The 20,512-nt window shown below is 42.9% G+C and overlaps 1 protein-coding gene and 1 long non-coding RNA gene across 2 annotated transcripts; one reads left to right on the top strand and one right to left on the bottom strand.

Annotated features, from left to right (window-relative positions):
• The first annotated feature begins 47 nt into the window (after positions 1 to 47).
• Positions 48 to 14,228, top strand: NRBF2 (nuclear receptor binding factor 2). Its single transcript, XM_068689136.1, has 4 exons — positions 48 to 216; positions 10,270 to 10,354; positions 11,941 to 11,981; positions 12,694 to 14,228. Exons 1-4 carry the CDS (start codon positions 49 to 51, stop codon positions 13,408 to 13,410), a joined length of 1,011 nt encoding a protein of 336 aa, XP_068545237.1. The 5' UTR covers position 48; the 3' UTR covers positions 13,411 to 14,228.
• On the bottom strand, positions 10,861 to 19,140 carry LOC137859742 (uncharacterized). Its single transcript, XR_011098504.1, has 3 exons — positions 18,780 to 19,140; positions 16,996 to 17,114; positions 10,861 to 11,667 (listed from the first exon to the last, which is right to left on the bottom strand). It is a non-coding gene; the product is annotated as an uncharacterized lncRNA (long non-coding RNA).
• Between the last annotated feature and the right edge of the window lie 1,372 nt (positions 19,141 to 20,512).

Here is a 20,512-nt window from a genome sequence, read left to right as displayed (position 1 = left end):
GTTGCCCGGCCCCTCCCGCCTTGCCCCCGTCTCGCGCGCTGTCGCGAGATGTCGCTGACGGGCGGAGCGGGGCCGGGGGCGGAGCGGCGCCGGCGGCCGGGCAGGGCCGGGCCGGGCCGGGCCGGGGGCACCGGGAGCGGCGAGCAGGCCGCCTCCGCGCCCATGTGCCCGCAGCCCCCGCCGTCCATGGAAGTGATGGAGGGGCCGCTCAACCTGGTGAGTGAGCGCCGGGCGGCAACGGGGCCGGGGGAGGCCGGGCGGGGGACGCGGGCCCGCGGCGGGCGGCTGTGAGGCGCTGTCGGGGCGGGGAGGAGCCCGGCTCGGCACAGCTGCCCCGGGACCGGCTCCCGGTGCGGCTCGGCTCGGCCAAGGTCGGGTGCCGGCCGTGCCCCGGCTCTGCCGGCCTCAGCAGCGGCTGCCAGCCCCGGGGACCTGCATCGGGGCTGCCTTTAAATCACGCTTGATTTATGCCGGCAGCCCTGCCGGGCCCTCACTGCCCCCACAGGGAGCCAGCCAGGTATTTCAGCCAGCCTGGTACCTGGTACACGGGTAAATGGCTGCAAGCATCAGCTTGTGGCAGTGCAGATAGCACCCATTAACAGGTTTGTTGTTTTTTTTTGTTGTTTGTTTGTTTTACTAAGACCACGCACCAGGGAATATGAGTGACAAGTGTGTGACTAAAGCTTGGCTTCTGCCCGAAAAGATGATCCTTTGACCACAACAGTAGAGTGCAATTACCACACCTGTCTAGCACCAGGCTAAAAATAAGACCAAGACACTTTGACATAACGGATGATACAGGAAAAGGTTGCTTTATATAGTCCTATACAGAAAGTTACGAAGTTGTCAGCACGTATGTCTCTGCTCCATTTTAAGAAGTGCCCCGAAACACTCAAACTTTTCCTGAAACTGCTGCAGAATGCAGTCATGGATCTTATGTGGAAAAACTGGCTATCTTCAGGCTGTATCAAGTAACTTATTTTTCCCCAAGCTCTTCTATTCACCATCCCTCTCTGCAGAAGAATTTCATATTTGTAACAACATTCAGGGGAGGTGCCAATTCGCCAGTGTAAGAATATTCATTTAAGTTCCTGATAACGTTCAATGTCATGTACTTCTCTTGCTTCTCCTCAAAATCTCTTCTAGTTCACGTGGACCAGAAAAGCATAACTTTTTCCAGAGATGCCAACCCGTTTGGACAGGAGGGAGGAAAAAAGTCCTAAGCTATTAACTGGTTTTGTGTACACTAACAGTTAGGCTTATTTATCTGATAACAATGACTCTTGTCTTAAGTACAAGATATTTTCCTTCTTTCAGTGCATTGGTGGTTGCTGATTTTAGTGAAATGGCTTTTTCTAGAGTTAAAAAGTTTGATTAGAACTTGCTATAATTCTTGGTTTCTGCTCACTTTGTCCTTTGAAGCTCACATCTAGTCTTGGATACTTGGAAGCAGGGGTACTGTCCTGATTTTCCCGGGGATCTGAACTGACAAGAAATCTCTAGTAGTTTCGCAGTGTCCTAATGTCTCCATTTCTGTCAACATGTAGCACACCCACTGCACTTAATCACTTACGTTAGTGGCTTTCAGTTACGTATTTCACTATTTGCTTAGCTTTCCTAATTACAGGTGGCATGCCATACCTCACACATTCTGCAGACTTCACTTACATTATCTATATTTCAGAGAACAGAAATCTAAAGAAATTTGGATTAAATTATCTGGCCTTAATTAAAGCCTCAAGATGTTTCTTTTCCTTAAGTTTAATTAGATTTTGGTTTCCATGATTTGCTGATTTCCTTCTGTAGGTGTCACTTGACAAATACTGATTTGCTTTCCAGGGTTGTTCTTAATATCTACAATTAATGTTTGTTTTATTTAACTGAGTTTTGATAGATGACCCTCAAGTCTAATGACATTGGTGAGAAATGTACCCATCTTCTTAGAGTTTGGACTTCAGTTCATAGACTTTTTTTTAAGCTTAATTTTTATGGTTTGCTATTGTTGCATGCTTAACAGATAATTATGCAGCCTAACCCCATCTTTCCTTCTCTTAACCTTTCCAGGGCTTGTGCTACAGTACTAACCGCCAATTTGATTTTCCACTGAGCTGTCCTCAAGGTATCCATTGTATCCAGTGATACTTCATTTAGGAATAATTTGAGACAACTCTTCCCAAGTCTGTTGTGATCCCAGTTATTAGCGCCTTAGGAAAGTGTTTTGGGGAAGCTCTGATACCCAATCATTTATTTAGGCACTTCTTCTTGCCCTCTTCCTTCCTTCCTTCTCCTGCCCTCCTCCTACCTGCACAGGGTGCTGTATGCCTAGCAGACAAATGTCATCTAACTGCAAAAGAATGAGTTAAAGCCCTGATCCTTTTGCTAACAGGGAAGCCGGTTCCTCAGTCCTGTGAGTACAGTATTTAGGTTACACCAGCGAACTTCACACTGCTACAGGCTAAGTGCAGTCCCTGCACCTGCAGGCAACTGTATAGTGGTTATCTAGTCCAGCTGAACACTTGTTTTCAGTGCTGTAAACTAAGACATGTCAGCATTCCTTAACAAATCTAAAAACTGTTACAGAAAAAAGATAAGACTCTCAAGAGAAGAGCTTAACTCAAGTAGAAGCTTTTAACTTCGTTTTTTATGTGCTACCTACTGTAGGGGAAATTTCTTCTGCTGTCAGGTTTAGGCAAAGAATTCTGGTTTCAAATCCAGTGACTATTTTAGCCTTCGGTATTGAAAAAGGGGTCAGCCTGACACCTTTGAAGAATTTTCCATACTTCAGAAGCATAGCAGCACACAGGTGACTAGAAGCTTGGAAGTACCACAGTAAAAATATGAGGCAAATATTATCAGCCTCAAGAAGTTAAAAAAGAAACTTGTTCGTTCAATGGAGTCCAGCACCCAGAACCTCGTAACTCTGTGGACTTCAGTTTAATACCAGTGCATAGGTATTAAGCTTTCCTGTAGGACACGTGCTAAGGAGCCATACCGCATCTACCTTGTATTTCTCCTACAAGATCATAGCATTTCATATGGCATATCTTAAGATAAAGTTCCAGATCGGGTGAATGCTAATTTCTATAAGTTTTTTGAAGTATAAGGGTAGCTTGAAAAGCTGTTTTGCTGAAAACTAGAAAGCACGGACTAGTGGCTGGAGTGAAAATCATACAACAATGTATATACTGCCACTCAGTGATCTATGTTAACAAATGGTTTGCAACTGAGGTGAATACCACATCCAGGTGAGGGGAAAATTGCAAGCAGAATATGCAATATGGAGGAGTGGGGAGAGGGAAAGAAGGTATCTGTGAAAGTTTACCAGAGACCAAAGGACTGACACCATGTGGACCAATGTAGATGAGATTTAATGCCATCCTGTACCTCTTATTTTGAGTGGGGGGGGAAACAAAAGAAAAGTCACGTTCATCTATAGAAACATGCGCTGAATCCTGTTTTTATTTTTTTTAATAAAGCATAACCTGAAAGCTGCTATGCTTGCTCTTTCTATGTAAAATGAAAGAGAGAAAGGCAGATACACTCAATTCTGAACTCAGACTAGAGGAAACAAGCTTTTAGGTAGTGAAAGTGGAAGAATCTCATATAGACATGCCTAGCAAAGTCTGTTTTTACCATGGTAATAGCAGCACTGTCTTGGCTTTCCCTTTATACATGATACATATGTGGGTATCTTTTCAGTGAAGGGAAGTGTAAGGTGTGAACCACAGAGGCAGCAGCACATCTGAGAAAAGTGAGTGGCAGTACTGAGGTGATGCTGGGGATGCTCAGCTGCACACCCTGCTCACTATTCGCCTCCTTGGAAAGGCCCAGCAACATGGTATTCAGGTCATTCAACGCTGTGTTCATGTCATTACTCCTCAGGCACAACACGAGCCTATTCCGCGTAGCAGGTGTAACACCTTGCAGGAGCTCCCAGCCAGGAATGTAGCTGACTAAGCTACAGGTGGCTGACAGAAGGAAGCATCATTTCCTCCCTGCTCTCCATGCTATTTGGGTAGCTACCAGCAGATCCTTTCTGCTGTGTCACGCTGGCATCACAGGCAGGGTACATGTGGATCACTGAGCCATGAAGTTCAGCTCCAAGTAAGTGCGCTTAACATGAGTCTGAAAGGCCAAAATGAAGCAGCAGGCTGAAGCACTCGCTGAAGCCTTTCTGCCCCACCTTTTGGAAGCTGTTGCCCAGAGATGGCCTGTTTACCATTAAACACTTGTGGTGCTGGTTCAGTTGTCCCTAGTGAGGGTAGCTCAGTTGCTGTGTCATCTGAACTGTGTAGTTTAGGGCTGTAAGTGTGCAAACAGGAACCGAGATTGCTTTTATTGCCAGGGCAGTGGGACTGTTCTCCTTTAGCTTATAACCTCCAGTTACCAAGACCTGCGTATACCTGCTGCAGCACTGTCTGGAGGGGAAAAACATTACCAAAGCAGCTGGGAGGTGTAAGGAGGGGAAACAGCTTTGAAAACCAACTTGAAGCGTATAATGCTTTTATCATATTAAATGGACCAAAAGGAAGAGAATGAGGTTGACCTGAGCACATATTAAGGAAAAGGACACCACAGCTTACTGAAGGTGTAGGCAATCGGGGAAAGAAGTGCAGCTGTGCCTGCATGAGGTTTGGAGACTCCACCTAGCCTGAGCACTGTGTGCAAGCTGGTTTTGTGCCAGATCTCTTAACTGCATTTACACGGTGAGGAACTCAGACCAACCTATTTTAGTTTAGATTTGGGATAGGTTGGGAACACACACATAGTCAATTAGGGCTATTCAGTGGATTAACATTGGTTGGCAATATGACAAAAAGTTGGCTGTGTGTCTGCCCATATATTTAAATTCTAATACTACTGCTTACAATAGAGTTGAACTCCAACATCTTTACAGTTCAATAAAAAGTGACTGAGGAGCCTGTTAATATTGAGAGTACATTCTCATGAGTTTCACATACTTATTTTGCTCTATAGTCACACTAACTTGTAATTTACAGTTGAGTCACTGTTCTGTCAACCTTGCTAAATACAGGCTTTAAAATACAAAATTGAGCTAGCATGTGGCTAGTGGTATTGGTTGAGCAGCCACAATGGGTTGTGCCATTGTTTGTTTCTACTTTAGTCAACTCTGTCTTTCTCCAAAGCATACGAGGAGTATTTTTAAGAGGGCTTGCTTCTGTTGATAAAGCTACATGTTGCCCTTTCTTTAGGTTTAGTGGCAAATCTGTTCCCATTGTTTAGCATAAGTTATAGGACAAGATTTTTTAATTATTTTTTTTTTTGCTTTTAGTGTAACTGCCTGGAAATACAAGCATTTTCTGACTTGTTTATGTGTGTGTATTGAGGAGTGGAATGGAATAAAGAGAGAACACTAGTGTAAAACTTGACCTGACTGGTCCAAGAATAAACTGTAGCCATCTACTTAAAAAAAAAATAATAAAATGGAAGAGTCATGATAAACATTTCCAAGTTCACTGGTTCCAGGTGAAAATGGGTTTGAAAGACACTTGTGTGTGTGTGGAGGAAGCAATGAGGCACCACCTCATCCCACCCTTCACGACCTGGTGCTGTGCAGTTCCACACGGAAGATACTCAGCACACTGGTACAATACTGAAGCAGTAACAAGGTGCATTTTCTGATCCTTCCTTTCCCCTAAATACATTCTTAGAAAGACAGCCCTATATCCGTAAGGAAACAAACCAGAGGACAGATCCCTCATCTCTCAGAAAAATACCTTTGTTGTTGCTTTCAGCATTAAGCGAGCATAGGTATTGATCCTTTCTGGCAAAGATGACTAGTATCCACAGTTCATAGCATAGAATAGATGGTATTAGTGGCAAACTTTGGCTGCAACTTGAAGCATTTACAGACTGTTATATTGCACATAACTTTCTTTGCAGTCCCATTTGCTCACGCCCCTTTACTTTAGTAGCTGGGTTTTCCTGCCTTTGTAACTTCGTAGTAAGTAAACCACTGTAACTTGCAGTTCATAATCATATTACAATATATCAGTTGCTAAAGAGCCCCTTAAAATTAAGGGAGAAGGCTGCAAGGTTAACAGTTTATGCAAGACTTTGTCCAGTGCAGAACAGCTCCCCTTCTGAGAAGAAAGGACAACAAAACACATACAATACTATTTCAACTACACGAGGACTGTTGCAAATTACTGCTCTAAGGAGAGGGTGGTGAACTTCCCTATTTGAAAGTGAGTAGCACTACCCCTACCCTTTAGAAGTACTGCAGGACAGACCATGCTTTTGTACTGTTACTCTCAGCTCTGGAAGAGCTAGCAATCAAGTGGAATCACACGGGAAAACAGTCTCCTTCTGCACCCTCAACCTAAGCTAGGATCCTTTGGTGGTAATCCTTTAAGTCCTTGTGGTTCATCTTCCCTAGAAAGAGTTACTGTGTTTGTGTCTTTTTGAAGTTTGAGAGCAGTACCAAATCTGGCAAGCAGGCCTTGTGACTTTGTTTCAGATGGCCTGCAGGTGCACCATTGTCTAGTTTTTGTTGGAAAGAAGTATTAATTTTAGTGCTGCTAAGGAAAGCTTTAAGCAAAGAAATACTTATACTGCTGCTTTAAAGGGGGACTTGATTATTTTTTGATTCTGTTGCTCAGAGGTTACCTAGGCAGTGGTTTGGGTTAGCTGGGTGGAGAATCAAAGGGGAGCTCTGCTTTGGAACATCAGTACCGACTTACAAACATCCCTCAGCATCTCAGCTACAGCTGGGAAGCAAGGAAAACTATCTGCCTTACCTGCTCCTGCAGTTCATCTGGGGGCTTGAAGTGACTCAGTAAGGCACGCACCGATCCCTTCAGAACCAAATACTTTGGAGTAACTCGAGGAAGCTTTTTAGCTTGGTCATCTGTCATTCACACCTGTTTCCTCTTAGGAGAGTCAAGTTGTTACACCTGTCCATTTGCCTACTGGGAATTCCTGCTCGTCTGGATGGGGAGGGACATCTGGAAGTAGTTGCTGAACTGCTTCCCCCCTCCAAATCCATAGCTTGTTAAGAAATTATAATTATTCTTACACCACATCCTACATATATTTCCAACACTGCAACTGGGAGAGGAAGGAGAAATCAGATACGTAAACCCACTGCGGTTGTGCAGCAGCTGTTTCTGCAGTCATCACAGCAGCAGTACCAACATCAAAGCAGTCCTGTTGAATCTGTTAGGGACCAGCAGAGCAGCTTCAGTATCTTTGGTGTAAACACCTTCCTTTAGCATGACATCAGACTGGGGAGAGACTCGAGAGCCATTTTTCTCACTGTATGATACAGGGCCCATTCTTCCATTGCCAGTTTTATAACGGGATACAGACCACTGAGTTCAAAATAGCTTTGCTAACAATGGTTGGATGCTGTGTCTGAGTGGAACTGAGTGCTAAGAATAAACCAGCAGACTAGACAAGATGTAGAAGCTTACCCATGATATGTGGCATATTAAGCAAGTGCTTCTGTTGCGGATTCATCACTTGCTGCTAGGAAACAGCACCACAACTTTCTTCAGACTGCTGCTTTTGAATGTTCTGCCATGAAAATGGGAGAAATTCCTTGGTCCTTGCACAGTCAACTAACTGGAACAAGCATTCGCAAGGTGGAATAACTAACAACTTTTTCCTTGTCAAGCTGGCAGGAAAACATCCAAAATGAGGGATTTCTTTCCCCCATGACTGGCTGAGAATACCTAGCTTTCTCACAGGAGGCTGCGCCGAATCACTGGTTTTCCTCGGATCCTGTTCCTGCTGGGGAAGGCTGGTGCTGTGCAGCAGGATGAGATGTCCTGACATCTAGATATTCTGATGTAACAGCAAGAAAAGTATTTTCACCTTGCAGTCAAAGAATCCTCGTTTCTTTTTGCTAGCATCTCTGATTTATTTTTTTTTTCTAAATTGTTTATTCATGGTCTAGCCCAGTTTCTTCAGACTCCCTTGAACTTCACTGGGAGTTAATTGAAAATGGAAATAATTTAATTGCCACATCAAGTAACAACTCACTGTCCTCAGATGATCTGCATGTGCTTAAATGATTTGAATATGACCGTGCCCCAATTGTTTAAAACATATGAAAATAACCTTTGAAAACAATCCATTTTTGTATGTGGAAACTAACAAATAGAACCAGTCCCTTGGCTTTTTGGCTTGCTTTCTTCAGTCTTTTGTCTCTAGCTGTTTCCTTTTGCCCTTTCTTTTAGACCCACCTGTGCAGTTTGCAGAAGAAGCTGTACCAATATCAATTTATTGAAAAAAAATGTTTTGCAAGGAGCTAGCTCAGGTGTTTTTATGTGCATGACATAGCTAATTTGTAACTGAATGACCTGCCATGAGTAACTGAGAAGTTGGCTCTATATGAGCTGTTACTCATTTGTTCTTACCCAGGGGAAATAAGCTTCTCTTTCTGGCATATGTCATTTGTAGGAGTCCATAGAAAACGACCATAAAATAGATGATTTTCCAATAGAAAAACACTTCATCTGCTGAGATTATTTAACCTCGGGGCAGAAGAAATGAGTGCTGGCAGTGCTATGAGGATTGAATGAAGATGAGGAAGAGGAATGTGACTGAAGCATTTGTTGTGGAGAATCAAGGGGGTTTTTGGTGTTTGTTTGTTTGTTTTTTTTTTAATACTCACCATATTAGCATAGAAAATCAGTTTTAGAAAAGCTGAATGTCTAAATGCAGTGATATAGCTGCTAGGGATTGCTTAAGAACAGTTGTTTCCCAAAAGAGTATTTTCTGCAGAAGTCATTCTCTTCTGTGGTGTCAGAGCTGCTAAAATTCTGGTAGAAAATTGAACTTACCATAACAATTTAGGTGTTAAGTCAATTTGGAGGCCAAAAGTGACAAAGAAATTGATACGCATTTTGAAACTTTTCTTTTTAAAATGGATATTAGTACAAGGATCGTGTTAGACTTGATACAATCACGTCACTGTCTTGTTTGGATTATTTTACCTTTGATGTTTCTACCAAAATTGCAGGAGCAGAGAAGAGTGTAATTTCTGTTAGGAACCAGTTGTTCTCACTTCTTGGGATACGGACAAATGCTGTCATTTTTATATTGCTCCTGGAATATGCTTCAAGGGAGTCAGTGACTTACATGCACCAAATGTCTAAAGCCTGATTTGTTTTATGTCTTTGTTTGGGTGAAAAGAGGGAATAGAGAATCTCTACGGGGCAGAGATGGAATTAGAGAGGCAGACTGCAGGCCTTCAGTTCCATTGCCCCTATAAGTTTCCTCAGTATGGATTTGGTAAAGGCTGTCTTGAGAGACTACAGTCTTAAAAAATGTAGAATCAGACAAACACTTTGGTTTCTTAACTGTCTCGTGTTGTTTCACAGAGCTGGTGCCTGGTACTTAACATCTATTTTCTTCACACTCAGCATGTAGTGAAGCAGCCGTGCATCCTGCGTGTTACTGACAGCTGTGCCGGTTGGGTGCTTGTAGCCATTCATATCACAAAGCTTCTCCTGGAGAAAGGGCCACAAAGTTCCTGTCTTACAGTAACGACAAAAGGATTCGCTTTCGTGAACGCTGCAGTGCTCATTATGCAATATTCTTTCTCACTAAGCATATGCAAATACTTGCGCCAATTGCTTGCTTTCAGCAAGACTAGGTTACCCTAGTGGTTTGCATTAGTAGCTTACAAATGCTGGTAGAGACTTAACTGTTGTACAGCAAGGACGTGACTTTGATACCTTCAGCTATGGCTGTACTGCTTCCATGAAGTGATGTAAGCTGCAAACAACCAAGGTCTTTTGCACTTCCTTCGACTGAGAAGCAAAGCTTGCTGGGGATGGGGCAGCAGAAAATGGCACACCCGGGATAAGCTGTAACATTTCTTTTTCCAGCTCTGTAGTTCAAACATCTTGCATTCTGCTGCCTAAATTGGTCCTAAACACTTTCAGCTCTTTGTAGTTTCTGTGGCCTATTGGTCTTTTTACACAGCTACAGTGAACAGCTGCCTATGAAGGAGAGGATGTACTTTTGGAGGAGAGCTTCAAAAGGCTTTTATTGTGTACACACCGTCTTTGCTGCATTAACGAACTTCAGTTCCTACCTGTACAGTACACACCCTTGTAAGGCAGTATTAAAAAAAGAAACCAAATTATACATTTCAGAAGGGACTGGGAGATCTGAGCGTAAAGGCCCGAGAACTGGAATCAGTTTAAGACTTCTAGTTATATCAATTACTTTAGAAACAGATCTAACTATTTGTTGGTTAACCCTCACTGATGTAACACTCTTTTTAATTTTAAGGCTCACCAGCAAAGCAGAAAAGCAGACCGTTTGTTGGCAGCAGGGAAATATGAAGAAGCAATTTCTTGTCACAAAAAAGCTGCTGGTGAGTAGAAATTTCTCACATTCCAGTTTTTAAAATCAGTTTCTGGATTTGCATGTTTCATGGGGGCATCTCGTTACTTGCAAAATATTCTTTTTATTCTTCACATGTGAATTTGTTTTTCAGTCCAGATCAACAATCTTTTTAGAAACATTTTCTCAGATATGAGCAGCTGAAGTCAGACATTTCCAAAGTTGATTTTGCTGGGGGTGGTTATCACTGCTAAGGCAGTTCTTGATTCAAGTCGAAGCCAATACCTTGTGTTGTGTACAAAGTGCAGTTGGGGACCTACTGTAAGCTAGTTTTGCTTTACACTTCCTTTTTTCTTCGCTTCTTTCATGGCTGAAGTAACGTGCTTTCTATTGATAAAGCAAATACGCGAGCTTTTTATGACAAAAGTTTATTTACTTCCCCTTCCTAACGTGTAAGTCAAGACAGCTAATAGCAAGAAATGAGCTCGGCTTCCCTAGGAGTGAAGCAGGACAGCAGAGCACATCCCAGGCCTTGATGCGGTGACTGACAGCCTCTCCGAAGCGAGACTGTGCAGCTACCTGTTCATTTAACTAGTCATGCGTAATTATTTGTGGTGGAGTCCCTCAGCTGGCTGACAGTGTGGCAACTGCTTGGCAGAAGAAGAAAGAGGAAATCTTAATTGGTGCAATAAGTAGGACATTTCCAGTGACAGGGCTTGTGTGTAGAAAAAATAAGTGGCTACTCTGAAGATCGTAGCCTAGATACCAGGCATTCTTGCTTTCCATTCATAAATACTAGAAAACCCCATAGAATGAGAAACTGAAAATTGGTATTTATGAGTAGGAAGAGCAATGAGGGATAGCACATATCCTGATACGCAGACTTTTCTTTTTGGTTTCCCTCACTTCCTATACCAAAGCAAAACCAAATAAGGTATTGAATGTTTTTTGTTTTTCTTCAGTTGATGATTCTGTGTCATTATCTTACAACCTGAATTTGGTTAAGAATTTCTTACGTCTTGTCATTTTCAGCTCTAGCAAGATATGGTCAAAGTCCGAAGTCCTGCTCTGCCTCTAAGCCAGCACATTTTCTGGTCTGAAGGGGAAGTTAATGAAAAAAATGGGGAACTACAGACTGTACCTCCTAACCAAGAATATAATTAAAGCATGACTTAATGACACAGGTGCATCATGAGAGAGAGGATTTTACTTACCACATTTTGTTTTAAAATGCATGTATGTTAAGAGTCCGGTCCTTGTCTGTGTTTCTCCCCTTTGTGGGAAAAGTTGTTGTTCTGCGACTTTCTGGAAATGGCTGCCATAACACTAAGCTCCTGATCTTCTCTGAAAAACAAATTGTTCACAGTCTCAGCCAACAGGATGCCATGGCAAGGGTGTAGCATAGACTACATGATCCTACAGTAATTTTTTTTCTGATTTTTGAGAAACAGCAGGTGTTTCCAGCCTCTGTAGTTTGGTAAATACTTTGCGTTTTGACTACTTCTTTTATGTGGGAATTCAGAATATGAACAGCCTGAAGCCTTTTTTTTAACTTTTAAGGAAACATTCACGTCCTATAACCTTGCCTAACACATTTATCAATTTTCTCTTCTGCAGCATACCTTACAGAAGCTATGAAGCTGACCCAGTCAGAGCAGGTGAGACCCAAGTGCAGTGGACACGAGAACTCTGTTGTGTATCTGTGTTATATTGTGCCCTCACTGATCGTATCCCTCTTGTACTCCACGTTGTTTTCTGAGATCCACAGCAACTACACTGGGAGGCTTGGAAGTGCAGAGATGCTAGTCTTCCTTGAAAGTTTTTGCAAGTTTACATGGAGCAGGGATAGGAGAGCTACTAACCCATCCAGGGGTTCCCTGGCAATGGTTTCTAGCCTGTAAGGTGCCTTCAAGTAGGTGATAAAACTAGTTTCATGGGTAACTTTTGCTCTGAAGCACTTAGGCCGTTTTGCTGAGACACAGGAGCTGAGTATTTCATCTACAGTGTGCCAAATGAATCTGCTCTTTCTTGATGTTGGTTACAGATCAGTTAAACTTCTTGTGCGTCTGCTCAGGGGTACTATCACTGTCTGGCTAGTGATTTACACACACAAGAAAGACTAAATGTTAACTCCTGAACAATACCAGCAGTTGTATTAAATTTGGGTGATATATCTGAATCTCTTGCATTGCACAAGCAGAGAGCACTTCTGGTTGGATTTACTGTCTGAATAACAAAGGCTCCTCCTCTCCCTGGGGCATGCTATGATGCTGTTTATGTAAATATTTACAGGCACGTAACTTTACTTGCATGAATATTCAGGTAGATTAAGGATCACCAATTAAATTGTTTAATCTTGTTTTTACTCAGGCTCAGCTATCACTGGAATTACAAAGGGATAGTCACATGAAACAGTTACTGCTCATCCAGGAGAGGTGGAAAAGGGCAAAGAGAGAGGAAAAGCTGAAAGCCCAGCAGAACGCTGACAGAGAAGCAGCTGCACACCTTCAGACTTCTTTTAAGCCACCTGCTGAAGAATCTGATGATCAGAATGTCTTGGTTCCTGTTACTCAGAAATACAGCCCTTCCACAGAGAAACATCTACACGACATTCAGGGTGTCTTTGACAGGGACCCGGATACGCTATTATTTCTGCTTCAGAAAAAAAAGGAGCCAGTAGAAGCGTGTATTGGCAGTAAAGCTCCTAAAGACGACAAAACAATAATAGAAGAGCAGGCAACCAAAATTGCAGATTTGAAACGGCATGTAGAATTTCTTGCAGCTGAAAATGAGAGATTAAGGAGAGAGAATAAGCAGTTAAAAGCAGAAAGAGCTAGACTCCAAAAATCTCCAGTAGAGAAGGAGTTGGATGTTGATGCTGACTTTGTAGAGAAGTCAGAGTTGTGGAGCCTGCAGCAACACTCGGAAACTACTTCTTCAGCTGCAACTTGGCAAAAGTTTGCAACAACTGCGGGGAAGGCAAAGGACATTCCAATACCCAACCTTCCCCCCCTGGACATCCCATCCCCTGAACTCCCTCTGCTGGAACTCTCTGAAGATATACTGAAAGGACTGATGAATAGTTAAAAAACAGGAAAAAAGTGCTCAATGTAGTTACCTAAACTAAGAAAAGGGAAAACCACCAGGACAATGATAACCTGAGGGCAGAAACATCTAACACAATCCTACTGTTGGAGAAAAGGCATTAAGCAACTTTGTTACTGTGAAATACACATCATATCTGATCTACTTCATAAAACTTAAAGGTACCATAATCGGTATAAGATGGCAAGCTCTTTAGTCTTTCTCCCAATGTTTCAAACCAAATGACTGCCTGGAGAATGTTTCATGTAACACAATCCTTCAGGGGTTTAAAGTATGCTATATGTAATAGTTATCTATAATGCCATAAATGATGGTGCAGAACCTAACTGTTATGGTTGCCAGTTGGCTGCCACTTCATATTGAAAAATGCTTTCTAGCATGAATTTAAACTGTGCATTTCATTATGCATAACTTTGTTAATTCAGATACAGTGCAATTTGTACACCTAGATGGATTTATGTGCCACACTCTATACTCCTGGCTAAGTTAACCTCAAATCAGGAGAGATTTAAATTTCCATTCTATGAAGGAACCAACTTACTAGTTCTGTTGATGAGTTTTTTTTTGGTTATCTGTTTACATAACTAATCAGGGTGCATCAAATCTAGCTATTGGTTTCTGTATAAAGTGACATTGTTTTAAAAAAATCTATACTTAAGGCAAAATACCCTTTTTGTTTTCAGCGATGCATGAATGGAAGTAATTCTAGCTGGCAGTATTTGATTGAACAAGAAATTGTTTACAGCTTAACCTGATTCAAAAAGGATATGAAAATAAAATCCAAGGTGTTTTGACACTAAGCGCGTGTTAAATCTATATGAACAAATTTAGATTTATTCTAATGGTGTTAGTACACAACACTCACCTCAAGTTCTGTGTTCAGCCATCAGCAGATACTGGAAAGCTAGGATGAATTCAGAGGGTCTTGCATGTACATAAAGTGACTTTGCTAATAGCTTGCTTAAATACCTCGAGAGAGGTGACGTCTCAGAGGAAGCAGCACTGTGTGTTTGCCCAGAGAGAGGCTCCCCTGGGCTGAAGGAGTCGTGCTGCGAGAGCTGTGCACACCCATGTGGGCTGTTGGTTTCTGTGCCGAACCCAGGCTTTCCTGCCGCAGGGCGTGAGAGTGGCAGCGTGTCCTGGGGGCACGAGTTAGCTCTGGCTGTTACTGATTCATGGAAAGTGTTGAGTGTTGCAAGCTACTCCATTCCAAGTTATTCTTGAGTGTTACAAGGTAAGCTTGCTCTTTCTAAGGGTCCTTTTTTTTTTCCAGAATAGCCTGGAAGTACAGCAAGGACACCTCACTGCTGTGCAAATTCTCCCCATGCCTCTGTATGCCTGGTCTGTCTCCTGTGCTTGCTTGAAGGGAAGTAGGGACTGCAGGCTAGAAAAAGCTATGGAAGCAAAGGTAAGATGAGTTCATTAGTGGAGGTCCCTTGTACTGAATTGTAGCAGGAAACTAGACTTTCCGGGGGGGATTTGAAAAAAGTTTTTTCTTCCTGTTGGAGCAGTTTAGCAGATGGTCCCACGGCAGAGCTGTGGTGAGGTAGCCTGTTCCAGGTCAGCCCCAGCCCGCTGCTCTCACTAAAGTGCGAGTTACATTCTCTGTCATCTGCCTGGCTAGCTGTTACAGGTGATAAGTCAGGAGAGCAGTGTTCCTATTCTTGTAAGTAACACAAAGAAAATGGGAAGGAAAACGGGAAGGAAATCAAATTATTTAAGCACCACTCTCATGTCACTGCCAGGGCTGATAGCTACAGACAGACATGGCAGCTGTCTCTGCAGACAGCAGCTCTAGGAGAAAAGGAAGCAAGTTCAAGCCTGGCTACCTACCTCTGCCAAAGAATCAGGAGTCTAAACGGGGCAGGGGAGTATCAGGTGCCGCCTCTGGTTCTTTTAGCCACAGCTCTTTGTCCCTTCCTATGAAGCTTTTCCCTTTTGCTGCATAAACAAAACACCAGATCTGAAGAAGGAAGCTACTTCTCTGGAGGAATATCACCAAGTAGAGGCAAACTCTATGCTGCCACTTCGAAAGTGATGTTGAAACTTTTCTCTCTTGCAATTCAAACATTTGCTTACTCTGTTCTTGCAGTCTGCCCACTAAACGCATGAATGCTGCTGAAAACAAACTTAAGGCAGCATGGTTTAACACTACTCCCGTCAGTTGTGCAGAAACAAGAATGAACCTAATGTTCTCTTTAATGGGATAGGATCTCCTACACTGTGGTTTAAAGTACTGCTAGCATTACATGAGCCATGGGGAAAGCTATTTCTTGTACAGTGCACAGCCCAGCCTAGAGGTGGAGCAGGTGATACCACTGAAGAGTCAGACCATGGCCTAGCGAACAGCTCGCGTGCTCCTAGTGATGAAAGAGCCCTCCCTAGCCCTGCCAGCCTCTTCCTCCCTCCCTTCCACACAGCAGTGTGGTCAGCCAGCCACAAAGCCTGCCAGGAGAAAGATGTGGGAGCAGATGGGATCATCCCTCCTGGCACCATGGGACGTTTGTAAAAAATATCTTACAGCTAAGAAGCCATGAATAATGACTTTTTACTAAGTGCTTTAAATTCTGGGCAAAAAGCCAAGTGTATGGAATAAGACAGAATGTCAACTTTTCTAAGAAAGGAATGTTTCAATATGTGTTTAGAGCAAAGCAGTCACATGGTCCATTTAAATAATAAGCTATATAGAGAATACTATGAGAGAACAAATTTTAAGGATACATGGTGATAGATCTAAGGAAATTCTCTTCCAGGTCTATCAGCAACTAGTTTATGTCCCAACAATTTAGAACTGTTTGAAATAATGACTGCCTTTCGGCTTGGTTGGGCTGCATTGTGAAATGACAAAAAGCAGCACCCAATTTTCCTTCCCTGCGCCGCTGGGTTAGTTTGCATTACTGTTTACACACCTTCCTCGCAGGGACAGCTGTCTTTTCCTACCACCTCACCAAAAGATGTGGTTTTGAGAGCTGTGCTTGGAGGAGCCACCGCTCAGCTGCAGATGTTCTCTCCTCCAGCCTCTGCTTGTGGGCGCCGCTCGGCTTGCTGGGCGTTTTGTTGCCACCGACTGCCACCTGGTGGCCGCGCGGCGCCTTGCTCGGCTCCTAGTAAGACAGAGAGACCCTTCTCGTCTCTTACAGGGTCTTTTCCTTGCTATTACCATTCCCCATTCTTGCTTATTCCCCAGGTCCTTCAGGAATGACGAAAAGATGCAGTATGCGAATACTGTACAGAAAGTAAGCAAAGCAATTTTCATGCACTGTAGCAGCAGCAACAAAGTGGTAAGTTATAAATGGGCATACGCTGCAACCAAAGCCTCTCGCAGTAAGTGGAAAGGTTCCCATGGGCTTTAAATCAGATCTGCATTGTTTTATAGGACATAAAAAATGCTGCGTTCCATTATTTTAAAGTGTCTCACCAAGAACCAATTTTAACATGTGTCCAGACACTGACTTCTATTCATAGACTTTGCTTTACCACAGAAACCTCTCTTGTCTTGGAACACAGAAATATTATCCCTGTTGAATATAGCCAACATATGCTTTGCAAAAAAGAAATTGTAATTACCTGGTCTCTGACTGTATCCCCACAGAACAGGAAACCAAAGAAAGGCAGCTGGGAAGCAATGTAGTCTCCTGGGAATACAATCTGCAGACTGCACCACCAGTTGATACTTAAAATGACAGCTAAAACCAAAATATAGAAGTGTTGGGTTTTACATTTCAGACTTACATAAAGGGAAAATTGGATCTTGTGACCTCTTCCTCTTGAGAGCGTTTTCATTTTCAGGAACTCTCTGGCCATGAACTCCTTCCTACTCTCATGTCAACATCAGCTCTTCACCCATCTGCAATTCCTTTTTACCTGTTTTCAGTGAGTGACAGGGACTGCCCTATCAGAAACCCATACTTGATCTGAGTCATCTAGAAAACTGGTGGCAGCCATATAAATACAACATCTCTTCCAGTCACAGCTTGGAATAAACCCAGATTTATTTCACGTCTATCCTCCGTGTTTTAAGAGAAAAACATATTGAAGGAGAGTTCTTTAAAGATATGAAAACAGGCTAGAAAAATAGGTGACAAAATCCCGTATTTATTAAGACTAAAAATGCTGCAGAAAACAAACAGTAGAACTGTTTAAAAGTAACTAGAGTGGTAACGTGCTACCACAAATCAGGTAAAGCCAGACAATGCTTACCAAAACTTTCTGCCTGAATGCGATGTGAAGTTTAACTGTATTAAAAGAATCATTGCTTTCAAAAGGCTCAGAGCTACAGCCGTCTTTTCCCACACCTCCTTTCTCTCCCATGTTTGTTTTACAATCCAGAAGTAACCTAAACTTACCCAGGCTTTTTCTCCTGTAATCATTTGAAATGTTTCCCCTGGCCTATTTGTTGCAGGAGTTAAGGTATTATTGAGATCAAACAACATAAAATCCTTACAGCTGTAAATATACAGGATTTCCTGCCTTAGAACTACTAAAGCCTCCTCTTTAATTCCACTAAGGAAGCACAGAAATATGATAAAACCACATGCCCTGGGACTGCAAAAAGCAACGGGCATCTGTGTCAAGAATACAGTGTATGGTATGGCTGGAAGGTACCAGGAATGTTCACTTTGATGTGTAACAACAAAAATCCCGTCTACCATTTAGCTTTAGAAAGATCCATGTTTAAAAAGCAACTGTTTGCAGACAACACATCAGGTAAAACATATCTTCAATTTGCTCTGAGGCAACATTTTCCTACTAGCTATATATAGATTGTAACTTCCTTTTCAAAACCTAGAAAAACAAATGAAAAAAGTACAGAGGTTAGTTTGTGTGCACGTCTAATGCTACAAATCATTTGCCCCTTGGTCAGAGTTTCCTAGGTCGCCCTGCTGAGATGGAAAGAAAAGGATGTGGCCATGTACGCTGCATCAGAGCAGCCCCCACGCCACTGTGTGCTCCCCTGGCCTCTGGGGGCACACGCATCATGGGAACAAAAAGACAGAGAAGGACAACTGGCACTCCTGCGAACAAAGAGCAAGTCAAAAGGTGGGAAGCAGGAGCACGGTGGAAAGCTGACGGTCTTTGAGGCAGAACTGGGGGGGCTAGGAGGAGAAAGTGTAGCAAAGCCTGAGTGTGAGAGTCTCAACAGGGAGAGGCAGTGTATCCAGTGCGGATGTGGGGGAGAGCACAAACATCCTGCACGGGAAAGCAGCAGAACGGGGCATGGTGGCTGTGGAAGGAGGAAGGAAGGGAAATTCCCAGTTAGGGCGCTGGGCGGAGAAGGCTGTCAGTTGTGAGAGCAGGAGAGGGCTTCACAGGATGTCACGGGAGAGGGTACGAACAAAATTACCACCTACCGAGAAGGTCAGAGAGCATGAGAACGTAGCGCCGATCAGATGGAGGTTTGGTTTACACACACAGATCTGAGCAATTTCCGTGAAGCTGCAAGAGTAAACAGATTTTCAAATCAGATTGTTACAACCCCGTATTGTTTGACGTGTAACAGGGCCCGGTTTCACTGCCAGCAATTCCAGTAATCCAGCAACTTCTGTTTGAGCTGAAACATGTACACAGATGTCCATCCGTGCCAAAATAGTTCAGGTCATAGCAGCCCTGCTTTGTTCTTTGCTGATTGCTTACTCTTTGCTTGTGACCTCTGCAGTTACAATAGGAAGTGCGCCCATTTAACGTACGGCTCTACCCGGGATGGCAACAAGAAGGAGCTGGAAAGGGGCGAGTCAAGGAGGGTGTACGCAGAGAGGAGGATTTGCAGTTAGGATGAGTTTGAGATGTGAACTTTCACAGGACAGGGAAAAAGAAAAAAAAAAAAAAGAGAAAGGAAGTTTCACAGAGAGCGAAGTAGATCAAGAGAGCTTGTTCTGAATAGGAAGGTGGTAAAAAGACAACATAGTACTTTGTGTTCTTGTTCTAGAAGTTGACAGTGTTCCTGCAAACAGCTGCAGTTGTTATCTTTGAGTGCTTTTGGCAACATTAGAACTGTTCAGACCAGAAAACCTCTTAAAAAGTTTTTGGGAAAGGAAGATGAGAAGAACATACCCAGCAGTGCAGCCTCCGAGAACACAGAAATGGTCAAGAGGAAAAAGCTGATCTGTGAACAACCCCTTACACACGCACAGGCACTTTCAGTCTCAGACATCAGCTATGACAATCTCACTTTGTACTGGCCTTAATGCTAACTCTGCTTGCTGCACTGATTTCCTGTATAGGAGCAGGGAGCTTAACTTCATTGTGAAAGAGCCAGAAACGTTAAGACACTGAATAAACTAAGTTAGGGAAACAAAGTATTTAAGATAACAGAATTTTGGCCTCTTTTACTGGTACTGGGAGTAGTCATTACCTTTAACAGCTTTTGTGGTCTGCTAATGCACGCAGCACGTGACTCACAGTCTCTTTGAGTTGATGGCAGAGGTGCTTTACAGTGCTCCCCGTTGTGCTGTTTGTGCCACGTTTACCTTGTTCACTCGCTCCTGGCTTCTCCTCCCATTAGTTACTGGGGAAACACTGTCACTGTTGTGGGCAGTTTATAGACATCTCCACATGCAGCACAAAGTCAACTCAGAAAGTGATTTGCAAAATGCATCAGGTGGTTTTTACGCACTGCAAACCATCAGATATACCCATTCACCACGTTTTTCAAATTATTTCTGGCATGACCACCCATTGATTTACTTCACATCAACCCTACCAAGCAAATCAAGTAAATAGTTAAACTCTACAGTGACTCTATGAGAAATCCTATTTATGCAGTTAAAACTATTTTTTTTTAATCTTATCAACTTATTTTTGCTAAGAAAGCAGCAAAGGTCTACTTACCCCAGTGGCTGTGCAACATGCCATGAAGCTTGATCCCATCAGTTCAGCCTCTCTCCAAAATGAGATTTTTATTTTCAAACCTGTCAATCTCCCTGCCTTTTCTTTGGGAGGATTCTCACTGCTTCTCCACCCATTTCAACCACATTTTCGCAGTATTATGTCTTTACCATATACTTACAGATTCACCAGCAAAGGTGGGAGAAGAACAGGTGGCCACAAAGAACTTGAATAGCCGCACGTGGAAGTAACTGTTAGC

This window comes from Anas acuta, chromosome 7 (genome assembly GCF_963932015.1).
Source record: "Anas acuta chromosome 7, bAnaAcu1.1, whole genome shotgun sequence".
Lineage (NCBI taxonomy): Eukaryota > Metazoa > Chordata > Aves > Anseriformes > Anatidae > Anas > Anas acuta.
The sequence above is the reverse complement of the archived record's forward strand: the minus strand, read 5'-3'. Positions and strand labels throughout refer to the sequence as shown.